The 23578-nt window shown below is 37.8% G+C and overlaps 1 protein-coding gene across 1 annotated transcript; it reads right to left on the bottom strand.

Moving 5' to 3' along the window:
* Window positions 1-414: 414 nt before the first annotated feature.
* LOC128508488 (butyrophilin subfamily 1 member A1-like) lies at window positions 415-6116 on the bottom strand. Its single transcript, XM_053479833.1, has 8 exons — window positions 6110-6116; window positions 5069-5413; window positions 4810-4968; window positions 4594-4734; window positions 4396-4488; window positions 3779-3862; window positions 1283-1309; window positions 415-1193 (listed from the first exon to the last, which is right to left on the bottom strand). Exons 1-8 carry the CDS (start codon window positions 6114-6116, stop codon window positions 664-666), a joined length of 1386 nt encoding a protein of 461 aa, XP_053335808.1. The 3' UTR covers window positions 415-663.
* Between the last annotated feature and the right edge of the window lie 17462 nt (window positions 6117-23578).

Below are 23578 nucleotides of genomic sequence, written 5' to 3'. Positions count from 1 at the left end.
TCTCTCAGACAGTACAGACATAATACACACAATATACACGTTATTTACAGACATTACACTAAACACGGGAAATACACAAAACAAATTTATAGTTTTTAAAAATAAGGTCAGCCTAATTATCATCCCCAAACTGCCCGTAGTGTGTGTGTGTGTGTGTGTGTGTGTGTAGGATTGGCACCCTGTCCAGCGTTACTCTGCCTCGTGCCCTAAGTCTCTGTGACCCTGTATACAGGATAAAATGTTATAGACAATAAGTGAGAGTAAGTGAGTAAAAATACTTACAGAGAACAATATGTAAATAAAAATAATAAAACTAGCCTCTGATGTAAAAAATAATATTTCAAACCTGTATTTACTTACAGTGCAACTACCTTAAAAAGACAAAACAAACAGTTACAGCAGTGTGTCTTTATTCATATCATTTGCATCACTTTAATTCAATTATTCACAAAGTTTAAGAAGCAAATCAGAACACGGACAGTAAAGAAGTGCCGACATTAACACACACGTCAGAGTAAAGGTGTGTGTTTACAGCTGTGAGGAAACACTTCAGTAAACAGAGATGGAAAATGTAATGAGTGTGTTATGTACAGTATGTATACACACTTTATATAAATACATTATAAACTCACACATCATCATATTACAGATGTCTTTATTCTCCTAAATAATCCATACAGGATGAACGTCTCTGACTCCAGGGCTGATCAGAGGACGCAGTGATGTTCTGACGTCCACATTAGTGAAAGTGTAGATGTGTGAGTGTGTATTAATATTATAAAATGACAGTGTGTGTGTATCACAGTCTAAAAACACTCCCACTGCTGTCAGCTCTTTATTAACATCTGGGAGTGAAATCACTTCTGTTTGATCTCTGATATAAACTCCTTTATCTCCTCTTTCATAACAGAGAACCCAGAACCCATCCTGTGGTGTAAACTCGACGCTGTACTCTTTCTCAGCTTCATCACTCGCTACACCAACAAACCAGGAGTGTTTTAGTGTTTTCTGTGACTCTCCCAGTTTCACCTCCCAGTAATGTTTACCAGCCTGAAACCTCTCTTTACACAGAGTGAAGTATTTAAACTCAGCCTTGGCACCGTCCGAGTGAGCGTACACAGGACTTCTCTTCACTTCCTTTCCCTCGTATATTAGAGACTCTGGAGTTTCCTCTGGGTCGATGCTGATGTTCACTGCAGAAATAAATGAGATTTTTGTTATTATTATTTTACACTTCACACTTACAGGAATACAGTAATGTTCAACTGAATTTATTTCTCACCTTTGTATTGTTTCACTTGTTCTAAATCTGTTAGAAAAATAATAAATAACAGTAAAGTACAGTGATGAGTTTATAAAGTCAGAAAAAGGGAATAAACACAAATAGACATTATATTTAGAGATGAGTTTAATCTTTTAGTGTCTCTAAATTTTAACCAGAACTCACACACACACACACACACACACACACACACACACACACACACACACCTGTATCACGCATGCGCTTCTAGTTTTGACACCGAGCGTCACATGATCACAACTAATCCAACGGTTTTTCTCTCTTGTGCTGTGGAATTGTGGGTAATCGTCTCCCCTGCTGGGTCTTGGTGCGCGTCTCTTACTGGTGTAATTAACATCTGTGCACGCGTGTACTGTTTACTATAACACTGTGACCATGTGTGTGTGTAACATATTTTATTTTGTGTCTGTATGTGTGTGTGTGTGTGTGTGTGTGTGTACAGCGCGCGTGTAAAGCAAATGAAAGTCTCATTAGAGAGGTTAAAGATCCATTTTCTCTCTCTGTATCAGCCTGTCGTTATGTGTGTGCATGCGCGTCGTTGTACACCGCACCCCTACACACACACACACACACACACACACACACTTTCTCTCTGCTCTACACAGTAACACTGCTCTGTCGCGATTCTTTTCAAAGGTAAAGTGCAGGTTAATTTGTCTTATTTTTGCTTTACAGCAGTGATTCCATTATTGTCTCGCTCACGCGAGAGTCATTAACAATACTCCGTCATAATTTTCCTGATAAAACAGTCTTTCACACAGTGTGTGTGTGTGTGTGTGTGTGTGTGTGTGTGTGTGTGTGTGTGTGTATGTGTGTGTGTGTGTGTGTGTAAAAAAATTAAAAAGGCGGAGGTGTTACTGTGTAAGACTAAAAGAGGGAGGGGGGGCTGATTATTTAGCTTCACACACACACACAGCACCTGTACACAAACACAAACACTTATCAGTCTGAATTTATTTTTACTTGTTTTAAAATACGAGCCCACTTCCATAACAAATTATGTTCATGATCCACGGTACTGTGATGTTGTTCTGTAACTGCATTAATCTACACTCATGTATATATACAGTGGGGGAAATAAGTATTTGATCCCCTGCAGATTTTCTAAGTTTGCTCACTTACAAAGAAATGAAGTCTATAATTTTTATCACAGGTTTATGGTAAAGAATTGAGACAGAATATCAACCAAAAATCTGGAAAAAGCACATAATACAAATGTTATGAATTAAGTTGCATTTCAATGAGGGAAATAAGTATTTGATCCTGAAGCAAAACATGACTTAGTACTTGGTAGAGAAACCCTCGCTGGATGCATTTTGATCCACTATTCTTTACCGATTTTCTCTAAATGTTTAAGGTTTCTTGCCTGTTGCTTGGCAACTCAAAGTTACAGCTCTCTCCGTGAATTTTCTATTGGATTAAGGTCTGAAGACTGGCGGTCATTTTCATGCTGGAAGACCCATCCACAACCCATCTTCAGAAGGTTCTCATCCAAAGTTTTACAACACATGGCCTCATCCATTGGTCCCTCAGTGCTGCAAAGTCCATCTGTACCTTTAGCAGAGAAACAGCCCCAAAGCATAATGTTTCCCCCCTTCGTGCTCGACTGTAGGGACTGTGGTGTTCTTAGTGTCATAGTCAGCATTTTTCTTCCTCTGAAAACAGCAAGTCGAGTTGATGACAAAGAGCTCAATTTTGGTCTCATCTGACCACAGCAGTTTATCCCAATCTTTCTCTGTTCATTGGCAAACCTCAGATGGGTCTGTACATGTGTCTTCTTGAGGAAGAGAAGCCTTGCTGTGCTGAAGGATTTCAATCCATGCAGGCGTATTGTGTCACCAATGGTTTGTTTGGTGACTGTGCTCCCAACTGCCTTGAGATCATTCACAAGCTCCTTCCGTGTAGTCCTGGGCTGGTCCCTCATTTTTCTCATGAGAATTCTTACTCCATGATGTGAAATCTTGCATATAGGGCCGTTAATGGTTACTTTGAATTTCTTCCATTTGTAAATAATCGCTCCAGCAGTTGTCTCCTTCTCACCAAGCTTCTAGCTGATGGTCTTGTAGCCCATTCCAGCCTTGTGCAGGTCTAAAACCTTGTTCCTGACTTGCTTGGACAGCTCTTTGGTCTTGCCGATGGTGGTGAGGTTTGAATGGAAGATAGAGATTTTGTGAACAGGTGGCTTTTATACACACACCACATTGTTAGGAGCACCTTCTTAAATTAATATGTATACAGTACCACAAGAGCACATAACCAGTCTGTGAGAGGCAGAATTATTGTTGGTTGGTAGGGGAGCAAATACTTATTTCCCTCATCGAAATGCAACTTAATTCATAACATTTTTATCATCCTTTCCTGGATTTTTGGTTGATATTCTCTCAATCCTTTACAATAAACCTATGATAAAAATTATAGACCTTCATTTCTTCGTAAGTGGGCAAACTTAGAAAATACTTATTTCCCCCACTATACCTGGAAGGTGTGTTTTATCTTCCAGTGTTTCAGGATTCTGATGTTCAGATGATTCCTGCTGACTGACCTCTGCTCTCACACACACTATAGAGAATTAATGGAAACAGAGTTAGAGATTTTCTGAGATGCAAGAACTACTACAGTTCAACCTGAATTTATTAAAACCTTCCGATTCAGTGTTATCATCAATAAAACACCTAAATACAAAAAGGTTCTTCAGTGGTTCCTTTGGGGTTTATTACATAATGAAGATCGCAAAACTTACTGAAATAGTGGGAATGAGATTTAGTCAAGTGGATTGGTACGCTTTACACTGATCTGATAAAGACCTGATAAAGACCTGATAAAGACCTGATAAAGACCTGCTCCAGCACTCATCTTCCAGCTCTTCTCTCTTTTACTATCTACAGAGACTGTATAGTTACAGTGTGACAAGACTTCCTGTATAGTCTATTGGACTCCATCAGGGGCTCAGTGATGCTCCATCAGGACGGCGTACTGTTACACTTAATACTGTTCTCATCTACATACATGTGTCTGTCTTAAAGAGCAACTTCTAGTTATCATCTGTTTTGTTTCCTGACTCATATATTATTAAGTCAATGTTCATATCCCACCTTTTTTACGTAGCACACAATACACTGCAATTCCGACGACACACAGCACCAGAAGAACGGCAATGATGATGATGATGTATCCAGTCAACGACTCTGCACACATAGACATCAACACAAAATAATCATCAGTCTTTCCTTCAGTTCCACCATGTACACATATCCTTACATATGGAAATGGTTTATTTCAGTAATAATTACCTGTGTCACGTGCAGGGACGTGTAACATTATTCTGTCTTCTTTTCTCTCCTGATCAGACAAACCCACAGAGCAGGAGATCCACTCAGACTCAGAGGGAGACACAATCAGCCACGAGCTCACATCTACAGTCCCTACAGAGTCTGAGGATAATAAAAAGTGCTTTGTTATTTCTGTTTTTAGGATCTTTAATGTAAGTGTAGATGAGTAGATCTTACTGTTGGTGAACTTGTCATTACTGAGATGTTTCAGATCTCTCCCATCTTTATCTGTCCAGGTGATTGACGGCTCAAGTATCCAACCATGTGACTGACAGCTAACATTCACCTTCCCTTCTCCTGCTTCATGTATGGAGAGAACAGGAGTGGATCCCACCGCTGAGAGAGAGAGAGAGAGAGAGAGAGAGAATTAAACAGACAGATCCACCATGAACATTTCTTTCTTTCGTTTTTTAAGAATTAATGCACTAAGTGTTACCTCTCAGTCTGAGGGTCACTGTGGCCTTGTCATACCAGATATCAGTGCTCACATGACATGTGTAGTCTCCTCTATCTGTTAGCGTCAGGTTCTCCAGTTTCACAGAGACGTCTCCTTTCTCCAGATCTCCTAACAGGAACACTCTGCCCTGGTACTGAACATCTACAGGACTCTTCTGGATCTGTTTATTTTCATAGAGGAGTATTGGGGTGTCATACATATTAGGACGGTACCAGCGCACTTCCTCATGACGAACATCCATGTTGTTGGTGACAGCACAGTGCAGAGACACAGAGGAACCGAGGAGCCCTGAGACTGGAGACTCAACCTTCAGTGAAAATATTACTGGAGGAGAGATTGAGAGTTTGGATCAGACTAAATCAGAATGATTAAAATCACTGCATATGATCTAACACTTCATGGTGTCCATGTTAGTATCTTATCAAATAATTGTAAATGATAAAAGCCCTGTTTTAATAACTAAATGAAAAGTGCACACTGTAAATAGAAAAACAGTAATATTTTGTAACTTTTAAAAATGCAATTGTAAAATACTGAACTAAAAAACTGTTAATTTTACAATAAGAATGTTTTTAAAAAAATCATATTCATTTGTAAAACTGTAATTTTTATAGAAAAAAAAACTGTAATAAGAAAACAATACAATTCAGTTTAAATTACAAAATTATGGCATTGAACATATACAAAATCACATTGTATTTACAGATAAAAACATGTACAAGTGTAGCAAAATGATCATATGAGGGGTTTAAAAATGTGATGTGTCCTCGGAATCGTCCTAACACTACATAGTATCAGTATAAGCTATTTTTATGTATTAGATTGTAAAAATTGTATTGCATATTGTACATAAAATATTACAGTAAAAAACGTTATGCGTCATTTGTTTTATAGCCTAGCTGTTCATTAGTTCTTTATTGTTAAACAATATTTATTAATTGTTAATTTATTGTAATATACTATATATATATATATATATATATATATATATATATATATATATATATATATATTGTATACCTTCCATACCTTCTAATGACCATAAAAGGTCATTTTCACTGTAACAGCATTTTTTCTATGTACAATGTATATTCTCGTGTCTGTATTTGACCTATGCCCTCTGCCAATCACTAGCCAGTGAAGGTGATTATTGCGGGAGCAGCCATCTTCGTGAAGTTCATTATTAATTGCACGCCCAGTCTGCCAGCGCATACCGTTGTGTGACGATTTGCAAAATCATGGACTGAAGCACTTGGAAGAGGAACGTTGGTTTACTTTCGGTTATAAAGACTTTGACATACAGGCACCTGTTTGTGACTGAAGGTATTTTGCCGTTGTAATAATAATGCCTTTGTTACTGCTAGAGCTGTTGTTGCCGAAATTTAAATGTGCCCTTCTATTGTGTGAGGTTTTATGCAGCAAAAGAACTAATAAAAGACCACTTAAAAGACCATATAGTAGAGGGGCGACCCGTGGTGTGTCCAGTAACAGATTGTAAAAATACGTTCATGGTTAAATCATCATTTCCTGCTCATATGTCCAGGTAACATAGAGCATCTTCTGATTATAGCATGTGGCTATATTATAGCAAGTGACATCTACAGGGAAAGTGTATCTCAGTCATCCACTATCATTGCATGTGGTGATGTTTCCTAAAGCTCTAATGATGCAACAACACCTGAAACTATTGAATTACCACATCGTTTCGAGGAGTCCTTTCTTAGGATTGTGTACCTATTCAAGTGTTCCTACTTCCAGCTTCAACTGTACGGATAATTGTTGAGGAGATACAAAATGTGCATGAGTTGGGACGGGATAACACTTAAATTAAACTGCGTTCACTTTTAAGAAATGACATTTGTCTAACAGATGATGATGTTAGTAAAGTTTGTGATTGTGTAAAGAATTCAGATCTGTTCTCTTTCTGTCATCAGGTTCACTGTGAGCAACATATTCAAGAACTCAAACATTCAAACAACTGTTCCAGTACACAGAGTCTAAGAAGGTAATATTAGGCAACGATGAAAACATCACAACCATCTTGTGAGACAGAGTCAGATGATTTTAGTGATGTAATGATGGCAAAAACTTTAAGTCAGACCAGTTCTTTCTTGAAAATCCAGAATGACTGAAACTAATTTTTTACTAGGATTCTTTTAAAATTGTCAATCCCCTCGACTCGGCCAAATAAAAGAAGCACAAAGTAGTTGCAGTCTATAATTCTGTGGCTAATTTGCCTGCCCACGTGCGGTCAATACTGATCACATGTCCCTTTCCTTGTTGTGTGGAGAGAATGACCTGAAACTATTTTCTCAGAGTTGTTAGTGGATGTTAAACATTTGGAAGTAAATGGAATAGCTGTAGATGGTAAAAGGATCGAAGGTGCTCTGTATTGTATCACTGGTGATAATTAGAGTTCATGCTCAGTACTTTTGCAGGTACTATGAAATCATGCAAAGTGAGTTTTTGAGTGATGACCCAAGTGTTTGTGGTCCACAGCGCATCCCTGTAAGTAGCTATTCTGCTGTGTGTGATCTTTAAAGAGATTCCAGTTAAGCCATCAAAGGCTTAAAGGTAAACTCAGTTTTCAATACTCTAAAATATTTCCATGTTTGCCAGTCTGGTCTCCCACCTTGCTTAGGGCATGACTGATTGAGGGGGTCTTATCCTAGGGCGTTGCCTTGGACCTGGAGTATTTCATTAAGAAGAAACAATGACTTTCATATTCAGTTTTGAACCGATGCATCAAGTAATTCAAGTACAAAGGTACTGATGCTCTTACAAAGCCACATGCTGTAAACCCTGAGGTGCCCAAACTTTTGGTGCAAGCCATCCAGAATTGGAATTTTCTAAGGTTGCCTCCAGTGACAAAGTGCAAAATCCAGAAGATGATGCGTGGCAGTTAACACTTCAGCTTAAAGATTTACTGTAGTTGATTTGATTTGTGCATAAAAAATATCTTCATCACAGATAGCTTCTCTAGACATTCCAATCCAAGAATATTTAGATTTAAGAAAGTCTTTATTTCCTGAAAGAAATAACATCATTTCTTATGTAAGGGTCCGCCACTAGAGGCCACTGTTTTTATTTTGTAGTCTTTGTTGGCCGACTCAGTTTCCCAGCAGGCACCTCGGTCAGGTGATGCGGGTGCACACCTGAACCGAGGTAGCCATCAATCAATCTATAAATAGCTGTTTAGACTGGGGAACTGGGTCGAGCATTTTTGGTAATACCACTGTCAGTTATGTGGGCATTTTGTTCTGTTTGTTTTTGTTATTTGTTTAGTTTGTACTTTGAGTTTAGTTGTGCTGACTTGGGCTCTCTTATTGGCAATGTTTCTGTGTATCTTGTGTGTCTGTGTTAGTGGAGCTGATTCAGTCCTGTCCTCCTGTGTTCTTGTGTTTAGCTAGAGTCAGGTAAGTAGGTAGGTGTGTGTTTGGCTAGGAGCGTGTTTAGCTAAGATCTATGTTAAGTTACAGTAACTACCACGCTTCTGGCCATAGCCCCTCTGTGTCTCTAGCTGTCCTGTGTTTCCTCTCCCCCTAGTGTCTCAGTGTGCCTAGCCCTTTGACGTGATCTCAGCCTAGCCTAGCCCTTTGACGTGATCTCAGCCTAGCCTAGCCCTTTGACGTGATCTCAGCCTAGCCTAGCCCCTGACGTGATCTCAGCCTAGCCTAGCCCCTGACGTGATCTCAGCCTAGCCTAGCCCCTGACGTGATCTCAGCCTAGCCTAGCCCCTGACGTGATCTCAGCCTAGCCTAGCCCCTGACGTGATCTCAGCCTAGCCTAGCCCCTGACGTGATCTCAGCCTAGCCTAGCCCCTGACGTGATCTCAGCCTAGCCTAGCCCCTGACGTGATCTCAGCCTAGCCTAGCCCCTGACGTGATCTCAGCCTAGCCTAGCCCCTGACGTGATCTCAGCCTAGCCTAGCCCCTGACGTGATCTCAGCCTAGCCTAGCCCCTGACGTGATCTCAGCCTAGCCTAGCCCCTGACGTGATCTCAGCCTAGCCTAGCCCTTGACGTGATCTCAGCCTAGCCTAGCCCTTTGACGTGATCTCAGCCTAGCCTAGCCCTTGACGTGATCTCAGCCTAGCCTAGCCCTTTGACGTGATCTCAGCCTAGCCTAGCCCCTTGACGTGATCTCAGCCTAGCCTAGCCCTTTGACGTGATCTCAGCCTAGCCTAGCCCTTTGACGTGATCTCAGCCTAGCCTAGCCCTTTGACGTGATCTCAGCCTAGCCTAGCCCTTTGACGTGATCTCAGCCTAGCCTAGCCCTTTGACGTGATCTCAGCCTAGCCTAGCCCTTTGACGTGATCTCAGCCTAGCCTAGCCCTTTGACGTGATCTCAGCCTAGCCTAGCCCTTTGACGTGATCTCAGCCTAGCCTAGCCCTTTGACGTGATCTCAGCCTAGCCTAGCCCTTTGACGTGATCTCAGCCTAGCCTAGCCCTTTGACGTGATCTCAGCCTAGCCTAGCCCTTTGACGTGATCTCAGCCTAGCCTAGCCCTTTGACGTGATCTCTAGTGTCCAGTTTCAGCTCCACGCATAGTTTGTGTCCTGTTATGTGTTTGTCCCCCTGCCTGTGTCTTGCCACAGGGCGTGTGTCTGTTCCCCAGTTTGTGTCTTGCCAGAGAGCCCCTGTTAGCACAAAGTTAAGTATTGTTTGAGTTTGTTCCTTTGTTTGTGTCTTTATTTATACTTTGTGTTTAACTATTATTAAAAAGACTCTTTTGGGTTACACCACCCCTCTGCCTCTATGCCTGCTCCTTCCGCCCACGGCATTCAACACCTGCCACAACACCCCGTTCATGACATCTTAAGACATTATCCGGCGCTCATTTTTAAATTTGGCTCTTTGACTTGATTGTGGACGACGCCCTTCGAACGTGAACATAGCTAATTTAGGAGACGTGCCAAAAACGTAAGAAAAATGTCCGCCTAACATTTTTTTTTTTTTTTATGAAAGACATCAGATGTACCAGGCATATCATTCAGCTGGGCCTGGATGCAGTCAGCTTCTAATAGTCTAAGACAGCTGCATTTTTACCCCAGACTTTACAGTCAATTAAACATGCACTGAGAGAGTTTCACTTTTCAGAGATTGATACTAGAGTATCTACAGACATTATGTGTAAAGGTACGTCTTATAAAAAGGCCATTTCCTTGTCAATAAATGAGTCCATTGAGTTCGGCGAACTTCTCATTATTATAATTCAGAATGATGCAGCTGTGTTTTTTGTGATGGAAATACATAAAGCTGACTATCATTCAGAACACCATCTGTACACTGTGACAAAATAAAGTACCATGTTGCAGTGTCTTAACATTAATGACTTGGTAGATTTTTATCTGTTACCATCATACAGAGAAAGAAAAACGATATAGTGAGAGGATACCAAAAATCATTAGTTCACCCAAAAATTAAAGTTCTGTCTTTACTCATCCTCATTTCACTCTAAACCCGTAAGACCTTTGTTCATCTTCACAACACAAATTACGATATTTTTGATAAAATCTGAGAGCTCTCTGATCATCCACAGACATCAATACAACTGAAATGTTCCCAGGTCCAGAAACGTAGCAAGGACATCGGTAAAATAGTCCATGTGACATCAGGGGTTCAACTGTAATTTTATGAAGCTTTTATTTTACAAAGAAAACAAAACCTTTTTTCACCTTATTCAACCTTATTTAACAGTTCTTCATGTAAACAATGTCCATGCTCTCTCCACAATGGCCAGGCGCCAAAATGATGGTCAAAATATTTTTTTTTCTGTATTGAGTAACTTCTATCAATTAAATTAAATCAACATTTTAATTTTAATGACCATTCTTTGCATTTAAAACAGCTTTTGCCATGGGTGCACTTGGGCATAGTTCTTTAGGTAGCTTTGCAGGTAGTTCTCTTGTAGTTTCTTCATGTCATTTCAGACAGACTAGACTTGTCAGACTCCTTTTGCAAACAAAAATCTCACTGGATTATTACAATTAATAGCAAAATGAATGTTTGGAAATGTTAACTGATGTTTCTTACCGACACACTACAGAAGAAGAGAGAGAAATAACTGACATAAAACTATTTGAAAAACTGGGTTTTTAAATCAGACTCCTATTTATAGGTTCAGTAATTTCACTCTAATGGCAGTAAAAATGTTATTAGTCAGCTATTAAAATTCCTTACTTTCAAAAATGTCACTTTAGTCAATCATTGTTATTAAAAAAAATTTTGCTAAGAAAAAAACTAGCTAAGTCCATGTGGGCTGTTTTGGCAAAGTCCGGCAAAGACCTAGTTGCAGAATCACTAAAGGAATCACTAAGTCTAGCACTTTGCTGTTTTCATCCAGTGTGGACATGCTGTTTGTGTGGATCAGTTTCTTCACTGCTTTGGTGTTTCCAAGTTGCATCTTTAATGATTTTACAACTGTCTTGTTCACAGAGATGGACTTGTTTTGGAGCAAAAAAACAGTAACATTTGTTAAATACCCTTGAATTTTCTTAAAGTGAAAATCTTTTAAAAGATGGAATTTTCATACCTGATTAATAACCTTTTCCTGGTCATTAAACTAAAATTAATGAACCAAATTATAGGAGCCTGATAAAAAAATGCTCATGTAGGGTTTTGCATATGAAATACATGCATGTTTATGTATTGCAGTTATTTGTGTGTGTTTATAATTTTCTGTTCTCTACTAATTAATAAATAACAGTAAGATCATTTTTTACAGTAAGGTAATCATTAACCCCCCCCCCCATGCTCTCTATTGTATTGTTTAGAAAGTACACGCTACAAGTTTGTGTTGAAAACTGAGATCTTTTTTGTTTACTTGTTTTGAAGGTGAATAAATGCTTCAAAGGGAAAATTATTTTTAAATTTCTCTGTCTTTCCATGCAGTAGCTGTTAATGAACATCTAGCTTTTCGGTATTTCGAGACCTTTGTACATTGGGTTATATGTTTTACATTTCTGGTCAAAGTCTATAGCGTGCTGCAGATTATATGAAGATAAAATGTTCTGCATGTTATAAATATAATTCATTTAAAATATTTAATTAATACATTTTACAGTTAATGTTTATTTGTAGTGAAATAAGATGATATAATCTACACTAAGCTGACATTTTTTATACAACAGAATTTATTATCTTGTGTAGAAGGTAATGAATAATCCAACTGACCAGAAGAAGCCTGATGGCTGAGAGATAGAAACAGTAAAACCCATCTCAGTGGTCGAGCTGTAAAGAGAAGAAGAAGGAAACACATTTAATGTGTGAAAGAATCCACTGGAGCTCTGATATTATTTCTGTAAATTCACTTGGTTGGAGTTTGTATAAGATTTATCACTCACACTGCACTGTATGTATATTAAACATAATAGAGTCAGAGAAGTGAATATTAATAAATGACTATTTTCCTCCAGTTATTGTAAATGATGAAGTGAGATGTTCCCTGTTGTGTATATTACATTTAAACAGAAATTCATTGCTCTCTTTAAACACACTTCTATGTTCTGATAAATATGAGCCGTGGATCTAGTTTAAAATAAACTGCACATGTCAATGCAACAGTGTCACTTTGTTCCTATTTCTGTACCAAGAGCCTGATTACCGTAAAACCCTGTGTACAGCCGCACTCCAGTTTCTACACCTGCTGTCTGGATCAGAGGTTTCTACTGACATTTACACCATCAAGGGGGAAAAAAGGAGATTTTATTTCCATATGAAGTGATATTAGTGAGTGAAGTGTTTTTCCCGCCCTTTTCTCTGTTGTGCTGAATGAGTTGTGTAATGAAGCGACATGACTTATCTGCAGTCCCACCTCACCTTTCACACACAACACAGGAGAGAATAAACAGCACTAAAGCATTCTCTTACCTGAAATCATGGCAGTAGGGAACACTGTGTGTCAGAAAGATTCACATCAACCAGGAAGAACTCAATCATCTGGAAAGTGTCCATTAAACTCCTACAGATCATCTACACTCACTGGGGGACGGAGTGGGATTCGGCTTTCGGGTTTCAGCTGATCATCTTACAACCATGTGTGGAATCACATTCAGTAACTTTCAGGGATCAGAGACCATGTGTGATTTAAAAATAGAAAAAAATATATACCTTAAAGATCCCTCTTCATGGAAAATTATCAGATCAATTGTCATTGTTGCAAAGCAGCTTTACACAATCAAAATAATTATTATAAGTTTGTATGAGATGTGAGTGTGTGTGAATCAGAATGATCAGATCGTCCCTGATGAACGAGTCGAGGGTGACGATGCTGAAGGAAAAACTCCCTGAGATGGTAATAGGAAGAAACCTTGAGAGGAACCAGACTCAACAGGGAACCCATCCTCATCTGGGTGATAACGGATAGCAGGGATTGATCTGCACCCATACTGTGTGTTAGGAGGCTGGAAGTTCAGTATAACAGGAGATGTGGAGAAGTTAATATGGAGTCCAGTTCATTACTTGAGGCTCAGGTAGACTGTAGGAAACTCCAGTCCTGAACTATTGAGCGACTGAAGTCACGAGTCCTCAGAGAACAGCTGTCTACAGCCGAGGACAGGACCGTCTTTGTGGAAAAGTGGAACCGTCCCCAGTCACCACACGCATCCCAGATAGACCACACGGGGCGTCCAAGTGATGAGATCACCAACCAGAAGCAGGACTCCAGGACGAGTCAGACAGGTCCAGAGGCCAGAGGAGGTCTGGATCACTGGCAGCTCAGGAGAGACATGTATAACTCGACAGAGAGATAGGTAGAGAAACAAGGAGAGAGAGAGAGGAGAGAGCAGAAGAGGAGAGAGTAGAGGAGATGGCAGGTAGGTCTGGTCACAGTCACACTCTCTATAAAGTGAATGTTTATTTACTACAGAGTGAAAGTAGGGACTCTGGCAGGACTAACTATGACATCATAACTAAAAGGGAGGAGCCAGATCATCTTCCATCCATGTATTGAATTACATTTAGTAACTTTCAGAAAAGGATCAGTGTGCGATTTCATATTTGTAATAAGTGTATGTAACCCAGGTCTTATTTCTCTACCCAGGAATATAAAGTAAAAATAAATAGTGATTCCACCAAGTAGCTAAAACAGGCTAAAACTCTTCTTCTCTTAGCTTAAATCTGATCTCAGACACTCTTCTTCTTCTTTTAAACCTAACACTGATTAAACAGACCTCTATATATTTTCCAGTTCATCTTCCCTCTATGTTTTCTCTTGTTATTTCTGCTCCTTCCTCTTGCATGGTTTCTCTGAGTTCCTGTCTTTCTTTATCATATCTTTTACAGTTTGTTAGTATATGTGTTACTGTGTCTATTCGTCCACCGAATTCACATTCTCCAGTTTAGTGTTTGTCTATTATCTTAAGACTCTGACTCAGTCCTGTGTGTCCTATTCCTAGCCGAGTGATAATGATTTCCTCTCTTCTGTTTCTGACCCATATTTTCCCTCTTTTAATCTGCTTTTGAATTTTATGCATATGTCTACCTGTTTCTTCTTTTTCCCATCTTTCTTGCCACATTTTCTTCGTGTGTTCTTTAATTATTTTCTTAACGTCTGCTCTGCTTATTGGGATTTTTATTTAGACGTTTTTGCTCGAGTGCTTGTTTGGCGAGTTTATCTGCTTCCTCTTCTTTTTTTATTCCTACGTGTGCTGGTACCCACAGGACAGTAATCCTTACACCTCTTTGGTATAATTCTGTTATTATTTGTAATATATTAAATAGAATGTCCTGTCTGTATGAGTTTCCTGTTTCTAGACTGGTTATGGCTGACATGTTATCTGATCCCATTATTCCCTCCCCTTTGTAATTCTTCTCCACCCATTCAAGTGCCATTTGTATTCCTATTAGTTCGGAAGTGTATACTGATAGTTGTCACGGAAACACCAGACTCCACCCTCAATCCCCATTCCCAATCACCCGAGTTCTAATCACATACACACCTAATTCTCATCACATGCACACCTCAAATACACGGCCCTTCCCCTCCATGTTTCTCATTCTACTACTCCATTTCTCAAAACTGTTAATAAAACACCTGTTCGGGTTTTTGCTCAATCTTGTCTGTTGAGTCTGTCATTTCGGACAATAGTTTGTCTCTTCTTCTTTTTTTAGCTGATGTTTTCTATTGTGGGATGTAGAACGCTGCCCCTGTCCCTGGATCTTTGGAAATGTTTGTGTGTATTATTAATTTCCTCTTTCCTATTTCCGGTTATACTTAGAAAAAGAACAGGTTTTTAGCTTACTTAAAGATCTCTCTTTATGGAAACCTACATAAAATTTCTCTCTTTCTCTCAAAATTCAAGATTTAAAGGTGCTTTATTAGTGTGATGAATATTTACGTTCGTATTTACATATACAGAATAGTATAAAATAATAATAATAAGTAAATGTAAATAAAATAAAGTCAAAGATAAAGTAAATCTGGTGAACATTAAAAAAAAAGAAAGCATGCTGTGACGTCTTGTGCCGGATAGTCAGAGGAAAAGAAGGAGCTCAGGGACAAAACGGTGTTTAATACAGACTTTTATCGGTTTTCTTAATGTCACAAAATACAATGCAAGAGCACGAGTAAAATCAAAGGAAAGTGTAAGAGTAGAAAGAGTTTCTGGAGGAGAGCAGGACACACACTCCTATTCCGTATTCGTCTTCTCACACACGTCTCTGCAACACACCTTAAAAGGGCAAGAGACCAACATGCATACCTGCAATGGTATATAACGTTGTAGTGACCGTTACAATACACGTGTGACTGTGTGGGTGATGGTGGATTAATTGACGCAGCCAGTCAGGTGGATAGTCACTGTAGGCTTCCTTTATTCACCTGGAATCAACAGCACCATAAGTTGGTTAAACTGCAGATCATTAATGATGTGACAATCAGCAGAAAGTCAGTATGAAAACTGCTGCGATTCTATTTTCTCAAAGTGGTCATGAACATATAGTGGACAAAATTCTAAATAAAAATATAAAACAGCATTAAAACTATGCACTCAAGTGACCAAAATGTTACATATTTTTGTATAAAAGGAAAGACGAAAGTGGAAAAGCACATGTCTGAAATGATGCAAAACATTAGCAATTAAATTATTCTGTCATCTGTTGAATTTTGAGGTGAACTAATTTTTTTTTTTTTCACAATTCCATTAGAAATGTATCTTTATTCTTCCTCAGTTAAAATGCTAAAAAAATCTACACATAATCCTTTTCTTAGAAATTCTATTGGTGTATGGTATGAAGCTCATAATTTTTTAGGTGAAACAATTAAACTTTCAAATCTGTCACCAATCTGGGGTAATACAATGTTTGTGCCTGGGAGAAACGATGGGGGATTCAAAAACTGGATGTACAAGGGAGCAAAACAAGTAAAGGATTTATATAAGGATGGTATAATGATGTCATTCCAACAACTGATGAGAGAATACGATATTCCTCAGAAACACTACTTCAAATATCTACAGATAAGAAGTTTTATACACTCTGAAATGAAAACTTATTCAGTACCTTCTTTGTCAACTATAGAAGAACATACTTTGAAACATTTAAGGGATAAAGGCAATCTATCTTTTTTTTATAATACACTTTTAGAGGGTTCAAAAGAAAGTTCTATGTCCTATTTAACTGCATGGAAAAATGACCTTCAGGAAGATATTTCTAAAGATGACTAGATGCAGATTACTGCAATATAAATGGCTCATGCGGACGTATATTACCCCGGTCAAACTACATAAATTTAATCCAAATATTCCTGACAGTTGTTTAAAATGTAAACAAGAGATTGGAACCCTTTACCATTGTATGTGGGAGTGTATTGAGATTCAAACATTTTGGAAGAATATTCTGGTTATGATTGGTAAATTAACTGAAGAAAACATTCCTTGTGATCCCAAACTCTGTTTATTTCATATATATCCAGCTAATTTTGTGGTGAACACTAATAAACATAAACTAATTGACTTTAGTTTGCTGCAGGCCAAACGGGCTATTGCTTTAAAATGGAAGGAGATACAAGGTCCTTCCCCTATCCTTTGGTTTAGAGAAATGACTAACAATCTCGCCATGGAAAAGCTGACTTATGCAGTTAAAGGGAAACTTAAAGACTTTTACAATATTTGGACTCCATTTTTATGTTACTGTAACCAAGAGGACTTGACAGCAGGAGACGACTGATATTCAACATTCATCTCTTTGTACTTGGTATCTCCATTACATAATGTGATGACTTTTAAAAATAACAAAATACTCCGAAAAGGTAAAAGTTAAATTGTTAAATGGATGGCTGTGAATGCTGGTGTATGGAAAGTAGTTAAGATGTGGGGTGTTTTTTTTTTTTTCATGTTTTGCTGATCTGTAATGTTCTATTATGTATGTTTTTTTTCTCTCTCTTTTTTTTTATTTTTATTTTTTTATTATTCTTTTTTATTTGAATGTATGCTTTTGTATTTAAAACAAATGCAAATAAATATATTGTGGAAAAAAAAATATATATTTTTTTCAAGGTAGATTTTCCATTGAAATTTTAAAGTAACATATCTTCTCTTCCTGTTGGCTGATTGGGATGAAACAAAGCCTATATGTTACCTCAAGCTTGGCCAAATAGACCTGTGAAAACCCCATTACAATTCCTTCAGGTGTTTTTATGTGATGTTGTTCACAAACAGACAGACACAAAACTTCCAAATACCATCCAGATGTTTTATTACTCATCTTACGTTCCCAAATAATTTATTTCAAATATCTTTAATGTACAGACACTTTACAGTTTGATTATATGTATAGATTATGATGATAATAATAATAATAATAATAATAATAACAGTGATCAGTGCATGTTTGTTAGTGCGTATGTGTGTCTCTTTCGCTGTGTGTGTGTGTGTGTGTGTGTGTGTGATTCCTTTGATTGCTTTTTAGCTCACATGCACTATACAGTACAAGTATAGCAAGTGCTACTTTACCCCCCTGCTGTTGAGGTCTCCTGATTGGTCAGCAGCTCTGACAGTAGTGCAGGTTTATATTAAAGCACTCATGCTGATACATTATCATTTCCATAGTAACAGCTCATTCACAGGGACGTGTACAGTGCGCACGCTAATGATAACAAACAGATTTAAAATTTATAAATGTTGAAATTTAAATTTTTTTTGGTTTAACAGTGGAATATTATATTTTTCCGTTTTGTGTTAAACAGTTTTCCATTTTAATTTGATTTAATATTATTAATATCTGTTTTGTAATATTTGTGCTTGTATGTGAATAAAACTGTTTTGAACAGCAGGTGGCAGTCTTTAGCTGATGTGGTGATTTATTGTGTTATCACAGAGTCTCTCCCATAAAACTTTACACCAGGGGGTACTGTTCCAGAAAGCAGGTTATGTGACAGACCCGGATAAGTTTGAGGGTAAGTTAGTGAATAACCTCAACTTTCCGTTTCAAAAATGGGGGTAACTTTCTGGGTATGTATGTAACCATAGCAACTGACTCTCTGAAGATGAGCTGCTCGCTAGCTGGTTATGTTCCAGGGTAAGTTTGTTTCAGAAGGTTATTGAACATGGCGGCCCTTTTGATGATGATCCCGTGGACGTGGAGGCACAAATTATACGATTATACAGGAGAGAGTTATAAGACCGCGTATTGATGTGTTTTCATTTCCTAATGATTATATGAAAGAGCGTTATTGGTTTTTAATGGAATCATTAATTTACTTAACACATCTCTTAAAACCGCATATTGCAAATGTCACAAACGGCGGGTCTGGGCTTAGAACACATTCTGTACATAGCATGTTTTTTTGCGTCAGGGCATTTTTTGTACAACGTGGGCGATGCAGAGCATGTGGGAAAGGCAACTGTATGTCTGGCACTTAAACACTTCACACAGTTCCCTGGACATAAACCTCTGTGTGTATTAAAGAGGAATTCCACAGAGTGACAGGTTTGTCCTTTATAGTAAAATCGATGAAGCATATTTAATATGTAGGCATACTATTTATATCTACTGTATACAAGTATTCATCCTGCACACACACACACTTGATCCTTCCATATATGACTTTCTATTTCAGGGTTTCCGAGTGTATTTGGGTGCATTGATGGCAAACACATTCCTATTAAATCTCCTTCAATAAATGAGGGAGACGATGTTAATAGGAACTCAATTCATAGTAGCAATGTTCAGGTAACAACTTAATTTTGTGTCCTTAATTTTTTGCCTTTTTAAAATCATTGAACTCATTACTTTTTTAACATGTGAGGCAACTCACATCATTACTGATGATGATGCAAAATGGCCAGGATCTGTGCATGATGCCAGAATTCTCCACAAGTCATCATTATGCCAGACATTTCAGCAGGGTTTTGCTCTATACAATGTTTTTTTTTTTTTTTTTTTTTTTTACTGTATTAATATTGTACACTTGAATCATTACAGGACAGTACAATGGTTACTTGCTGGGGGACAGAGGACACCCTTGTCTGCCCTATTTAATGACCCCCTACCCTGAACCTGATCCTGGACCACAGACACGCTTTAACCTGGCTCACAGCCGAACACGGGCCGAGGTGGAGATGACCAAAGGGATCCTCAAGTCTAGGTTTCAGTGTCTGCGTGGGCTCCGGGTCAGTCCAGAGAGGGCATGAGACATCATAGCGGCTTGTGTTGTGCTTCACCACATTGCCACTACAAGAGGAGAGAGCCACCCTCCTTGTATTGAAAAAGAGGCCCAGAGGAACCGCTACAGATTTTTGCACACAACAGAGATGGAAGACAGGATTTGTCTTGTTCGCACTGGTCTGCTGCGCAGTTCATTTCTTTATTTCCTAAAAAACAATAAAAAAAAAAAGAAAATGAAATAAAATGTGTTTTTTTTAAATAACATTGCTTTATATACACAACACTTTTAACATGCAACAGATTAATAAACGCACAAGTTCTCACCTTAAGTTTACGCTCCACGCTCTAATGGATAGCCTTTTCTCTCCCATTTAAGGTCCATCTTCATGTCACTTTTTCTTATTTGTTTTTGAAGATGAACCTTATACAGCTCCTTTGCTGGCAACTAGGAAGGAAACTAGGATTTATTATTAAAAATAATAAAATAAATAAAATTTCATAATGATAAATGGTATATCAGGGCTTTGTGATGTTTATATTCAGAGCCTGTTTAATCCTCATGATGCCAGTGTAATGTTGTTCGGAGTTCTGCTCACTGTAATTTGGAACGTGTGCACTTTGTAACAGGGACTCGGAGTGAGATGTTATGAAGACATTTGAGTTTCCCAGTTAATTGACCGCTTGTGTTGTATTTAGTTGTTACACTGTAGAATTATAATTTAACTCAAATGAAAACATTGTTAAATTACTTATGGCCAACTATTGAAACGTTATTATGTCGATAACACATCCGTATTACTCGTCTCCATGTGCTGTAGAGTTGTTTTCATGTCCTTGAGAATTAGTTTAAAATCGTTGACCTAAGCTTCGGCAGCACGAGTGCATTCAGGAGCCGTCATACGTCGAGTTCTGGGATTTTTGCATATTAGCTTCTGCTTCAAACTCAAGAAAAGCCATTAGCCACCTACAGGGGACTCAAGGATCAACTCTGGAATCACTTTTAATTCTTGTGTCTGACAGTTTAGCAGGTTACAATCGTTCAAAGTGGTTAATAACCTTAAATGAAAAACCACAAAAAAGCCACCTCACTATTTCTGATAAATATTAGTTAAATAAAAATGTAAACAAATGCAACAAAATGATTTAACTAAGCTTAACACATGTTAATCCATGAACTGTTTAGCAAACGTAATACACAGCATATTACATTTTCTTGTAAATACATGTAAAGTTACACTTAAACAACAATGCTATGATTAAGTTACTGTTTCTCTCTTGTATTGAACACAATAGAAAATAAATCAAATGATTCAGATTCAAGTGATAATCAGTCCTTGGTATAAGTAAAGTGTGTATTATCATCAGTGTAACACCATCAGTGTCCCTGAGATGACCAGCGGCCGATGCGCTTCCCCGTCTCACATGTTACTGACTGCAGTCTCTTACACGCAGGTTTTTATACACAGTCTGGCCAAAATAATTACCTTAACATTTAGCATTTAGCTTGCAACTTATCAGTGGTGTCAAAAGTATTTACATCCATTACCTGAGTAGAAGTATAGATACTAGGGTTTAAAAAGACTTCGTTAGAAGTTGAAGTATCAACTCAAGCTTTTTACTCCAGTAAAAGTGTAAAAGTACTGGTTTCAAAACTACTTAAAGTATAAAAGTAAAAGTAACGTGAGGGGGAAAAGCATTTAAAAAAAAGCCTTTTTTGTTGTATTTTTTTAACGGCCATAGTGATTTGGGATTCTGTACATGGCAATTAAAAAAGAATGCATTCTAGTACAATGCAAATACATTAAAGAACCATATATGTGTACTACTGAGCATTAACATGTTTCATGGAGAAGAAGATATGATAACTAGTTGCCTATAAGTATTTTAATAGTGCAAAAAGTCAAACTTCAGAGGCGGGTCATCGGTAACCTTTATTGGAATGTAAATGTACATCTAAGCTTAGCTGCAGGAATCTGTGAGGGCAACATACAGGAAAATTAGTGCACCCAGGGCAGGCTTAGTAACAATTACCTATGTGTGGTTGTCTACAATAAACATTAGTGCTGTCAGAATGAAGGATTAATACAAGTGATTAATCAAAAAAAAAAATTATATATATATATATATATATATATATATATATATATGGTCTTCCTGGCTACCAACCTCCTCGCTGGTGTTTGGTTGTAACATTTCGCTCGAATCTTGAGTCTCTATCACGGACATCTTCGTCTACTTATCACAACCTTATCAACCGAAAATGCTATTTAATTTAAACGTCCTTGCTGGAGTGTGTGACGTGACGTCATGTGCAGGTGCGATGGATCGCGTCCCAACCAATAGGGTGTCGGAGTGGTATGTTTATACTTCTCATCCAACCACAATCATATTCACTCCATCCGGATGGCACCATTAATCGGATGTTTTTTTTGTTTGTTTGTTTTTTGAGTGACAAGCTGAAATAAAATAGGAGTAACGAGGCTATTTTTAAAATGTAAGGAGTAGAAAGTACAGATAACTGCGTGAAAATGTAAGGAGTAGAAGTAAAAAGTCGGCTGAAAAATAATTACTCCAGTAAATTATAGATACCCAAAACTTCTACTTAAGTAAGGTAATGAAGTATTTGTACTTCGTTACTTGACACCTCTGCAACTTAAACGAGATGGAGAGTTCTCACATGGGAAAAGGATCATACGTGTACACGGGAAAAATCATACACTTATAAGGGAAAAATCATACACATTCGCAGGAAAGATGCTTTGCCCTTCTGGGCCACCGTACTTTAGTGTAGACGGCACTGTTTGTCAGAGAACCCTAGCCCTAAAACCTCAAAGCATTTTCGGCCATTCTTTGCATTATAATGTTTAAATAAATATACTGTATATGAGTCAGGATTGTGCAATATAGAGTGATATTTTTTCAGCACTATATATTCTTCAAAATAAATAACTTAATTTTAGTTTATTTCATCCTAACTGTACACGCATGACTGAGCAAAAATTTAAGCAAAAAGGATCATATAGGCAAGAAATAGAGATCACATGTGACCATATAATAATAATAATAATAATAATAATAATAATAATAATAGATGTATTCATTAACCCCTCTGTTAGCAAAATACATTTTATATTAAGGACATAATATTATATATCAACATTTTTTGCATCGTCATTCCGGTAGGAGTTAAATGTAATTGTGAGTAATGATGAGTTTAATTCTACACGACATATCAGAAAACCCAAATGCACAGGTTACAAGCACTAAACTATCTTTGAGATTTAGAGGTAATGAGCCACATTTGAGATACCTTTGAAAAGATGCAGAAAACGCCCAAATTTCATTCAAGTCTCAGAGACGGCTCATTTCCGTCCAGGTAAAAAAAGAAAAGATTTACATGAGATCTCATCTTGGAGTTCCCTTAATCAGAGCACACCGACAAAGTAAAAGTGTGTGTGTAGTTTTTAAACATGCATAAAGTTTTAATAATGTTCCAATAAAACAACTAAGTATAAATGTAATGTTTTTTGTCTGCATTGCAATGTATATATCCGTACACGGCCCATTCATATATTGCAATATATGATTAAATATAAGCACTAGTTTCCTATACATGGAAATTCATTATTTAATATATTGCATTATATTTTATAATATATTACCATATTTGTTGGAGGTAAGTGGGTGCTGGGCCATTTGTAGCTTTGTAGAGATGTGCAGCTGCATTCTGGATCAACTGCGGAGGACAAATAATGGACAGAGGCAGACCTGCCAGGAGTGAGTTGCAGTAGTCCAGTCTTAAAATAACAAGGGACTGAACAAGCACCTGAGTAACCTGTGAGAAAAGAAATAGGCAGATTCTTCTGATGTTGTAAAAAAGAAA

This window comes from Clarias gariepinus, chromosome 20 (assembly GCF_024256425.1).
Source record: "Clarias gariepinus isolate MV-2021 ecotype Netherlands chromosome 20, CGAR_prim_01v2, whole genome shotgun sequence".
NCBI classification, from domain to species: Eukaryota; Metazoa; Chordata; class Actinopteri; order Siluriformes; family Clariidae; genus Clarias; species Clarias gariepinus.
This window is presented reverse-complemented; position numbering and strand designations above follow the sequence as displayed.

Coding starts and splice junctions, on each gene's coding strand:
- LOC128508488 (XM_053479833.1), bottom strand. Junction 4,969..5,068: donor AGTGACCCTCAGACTGAGAG/GTAACACTTAGT, acceptor TCTCTCTCTCAG/CGGTGGGATCCACTCCTGTT. Junction 3,863..4,395: donor TTGTGTGCTACGTAAAAAAG/GTGGGATATGAA, acceptor AATTCTCTATAG/TGTGTGTGAGAGCAGAGGTC.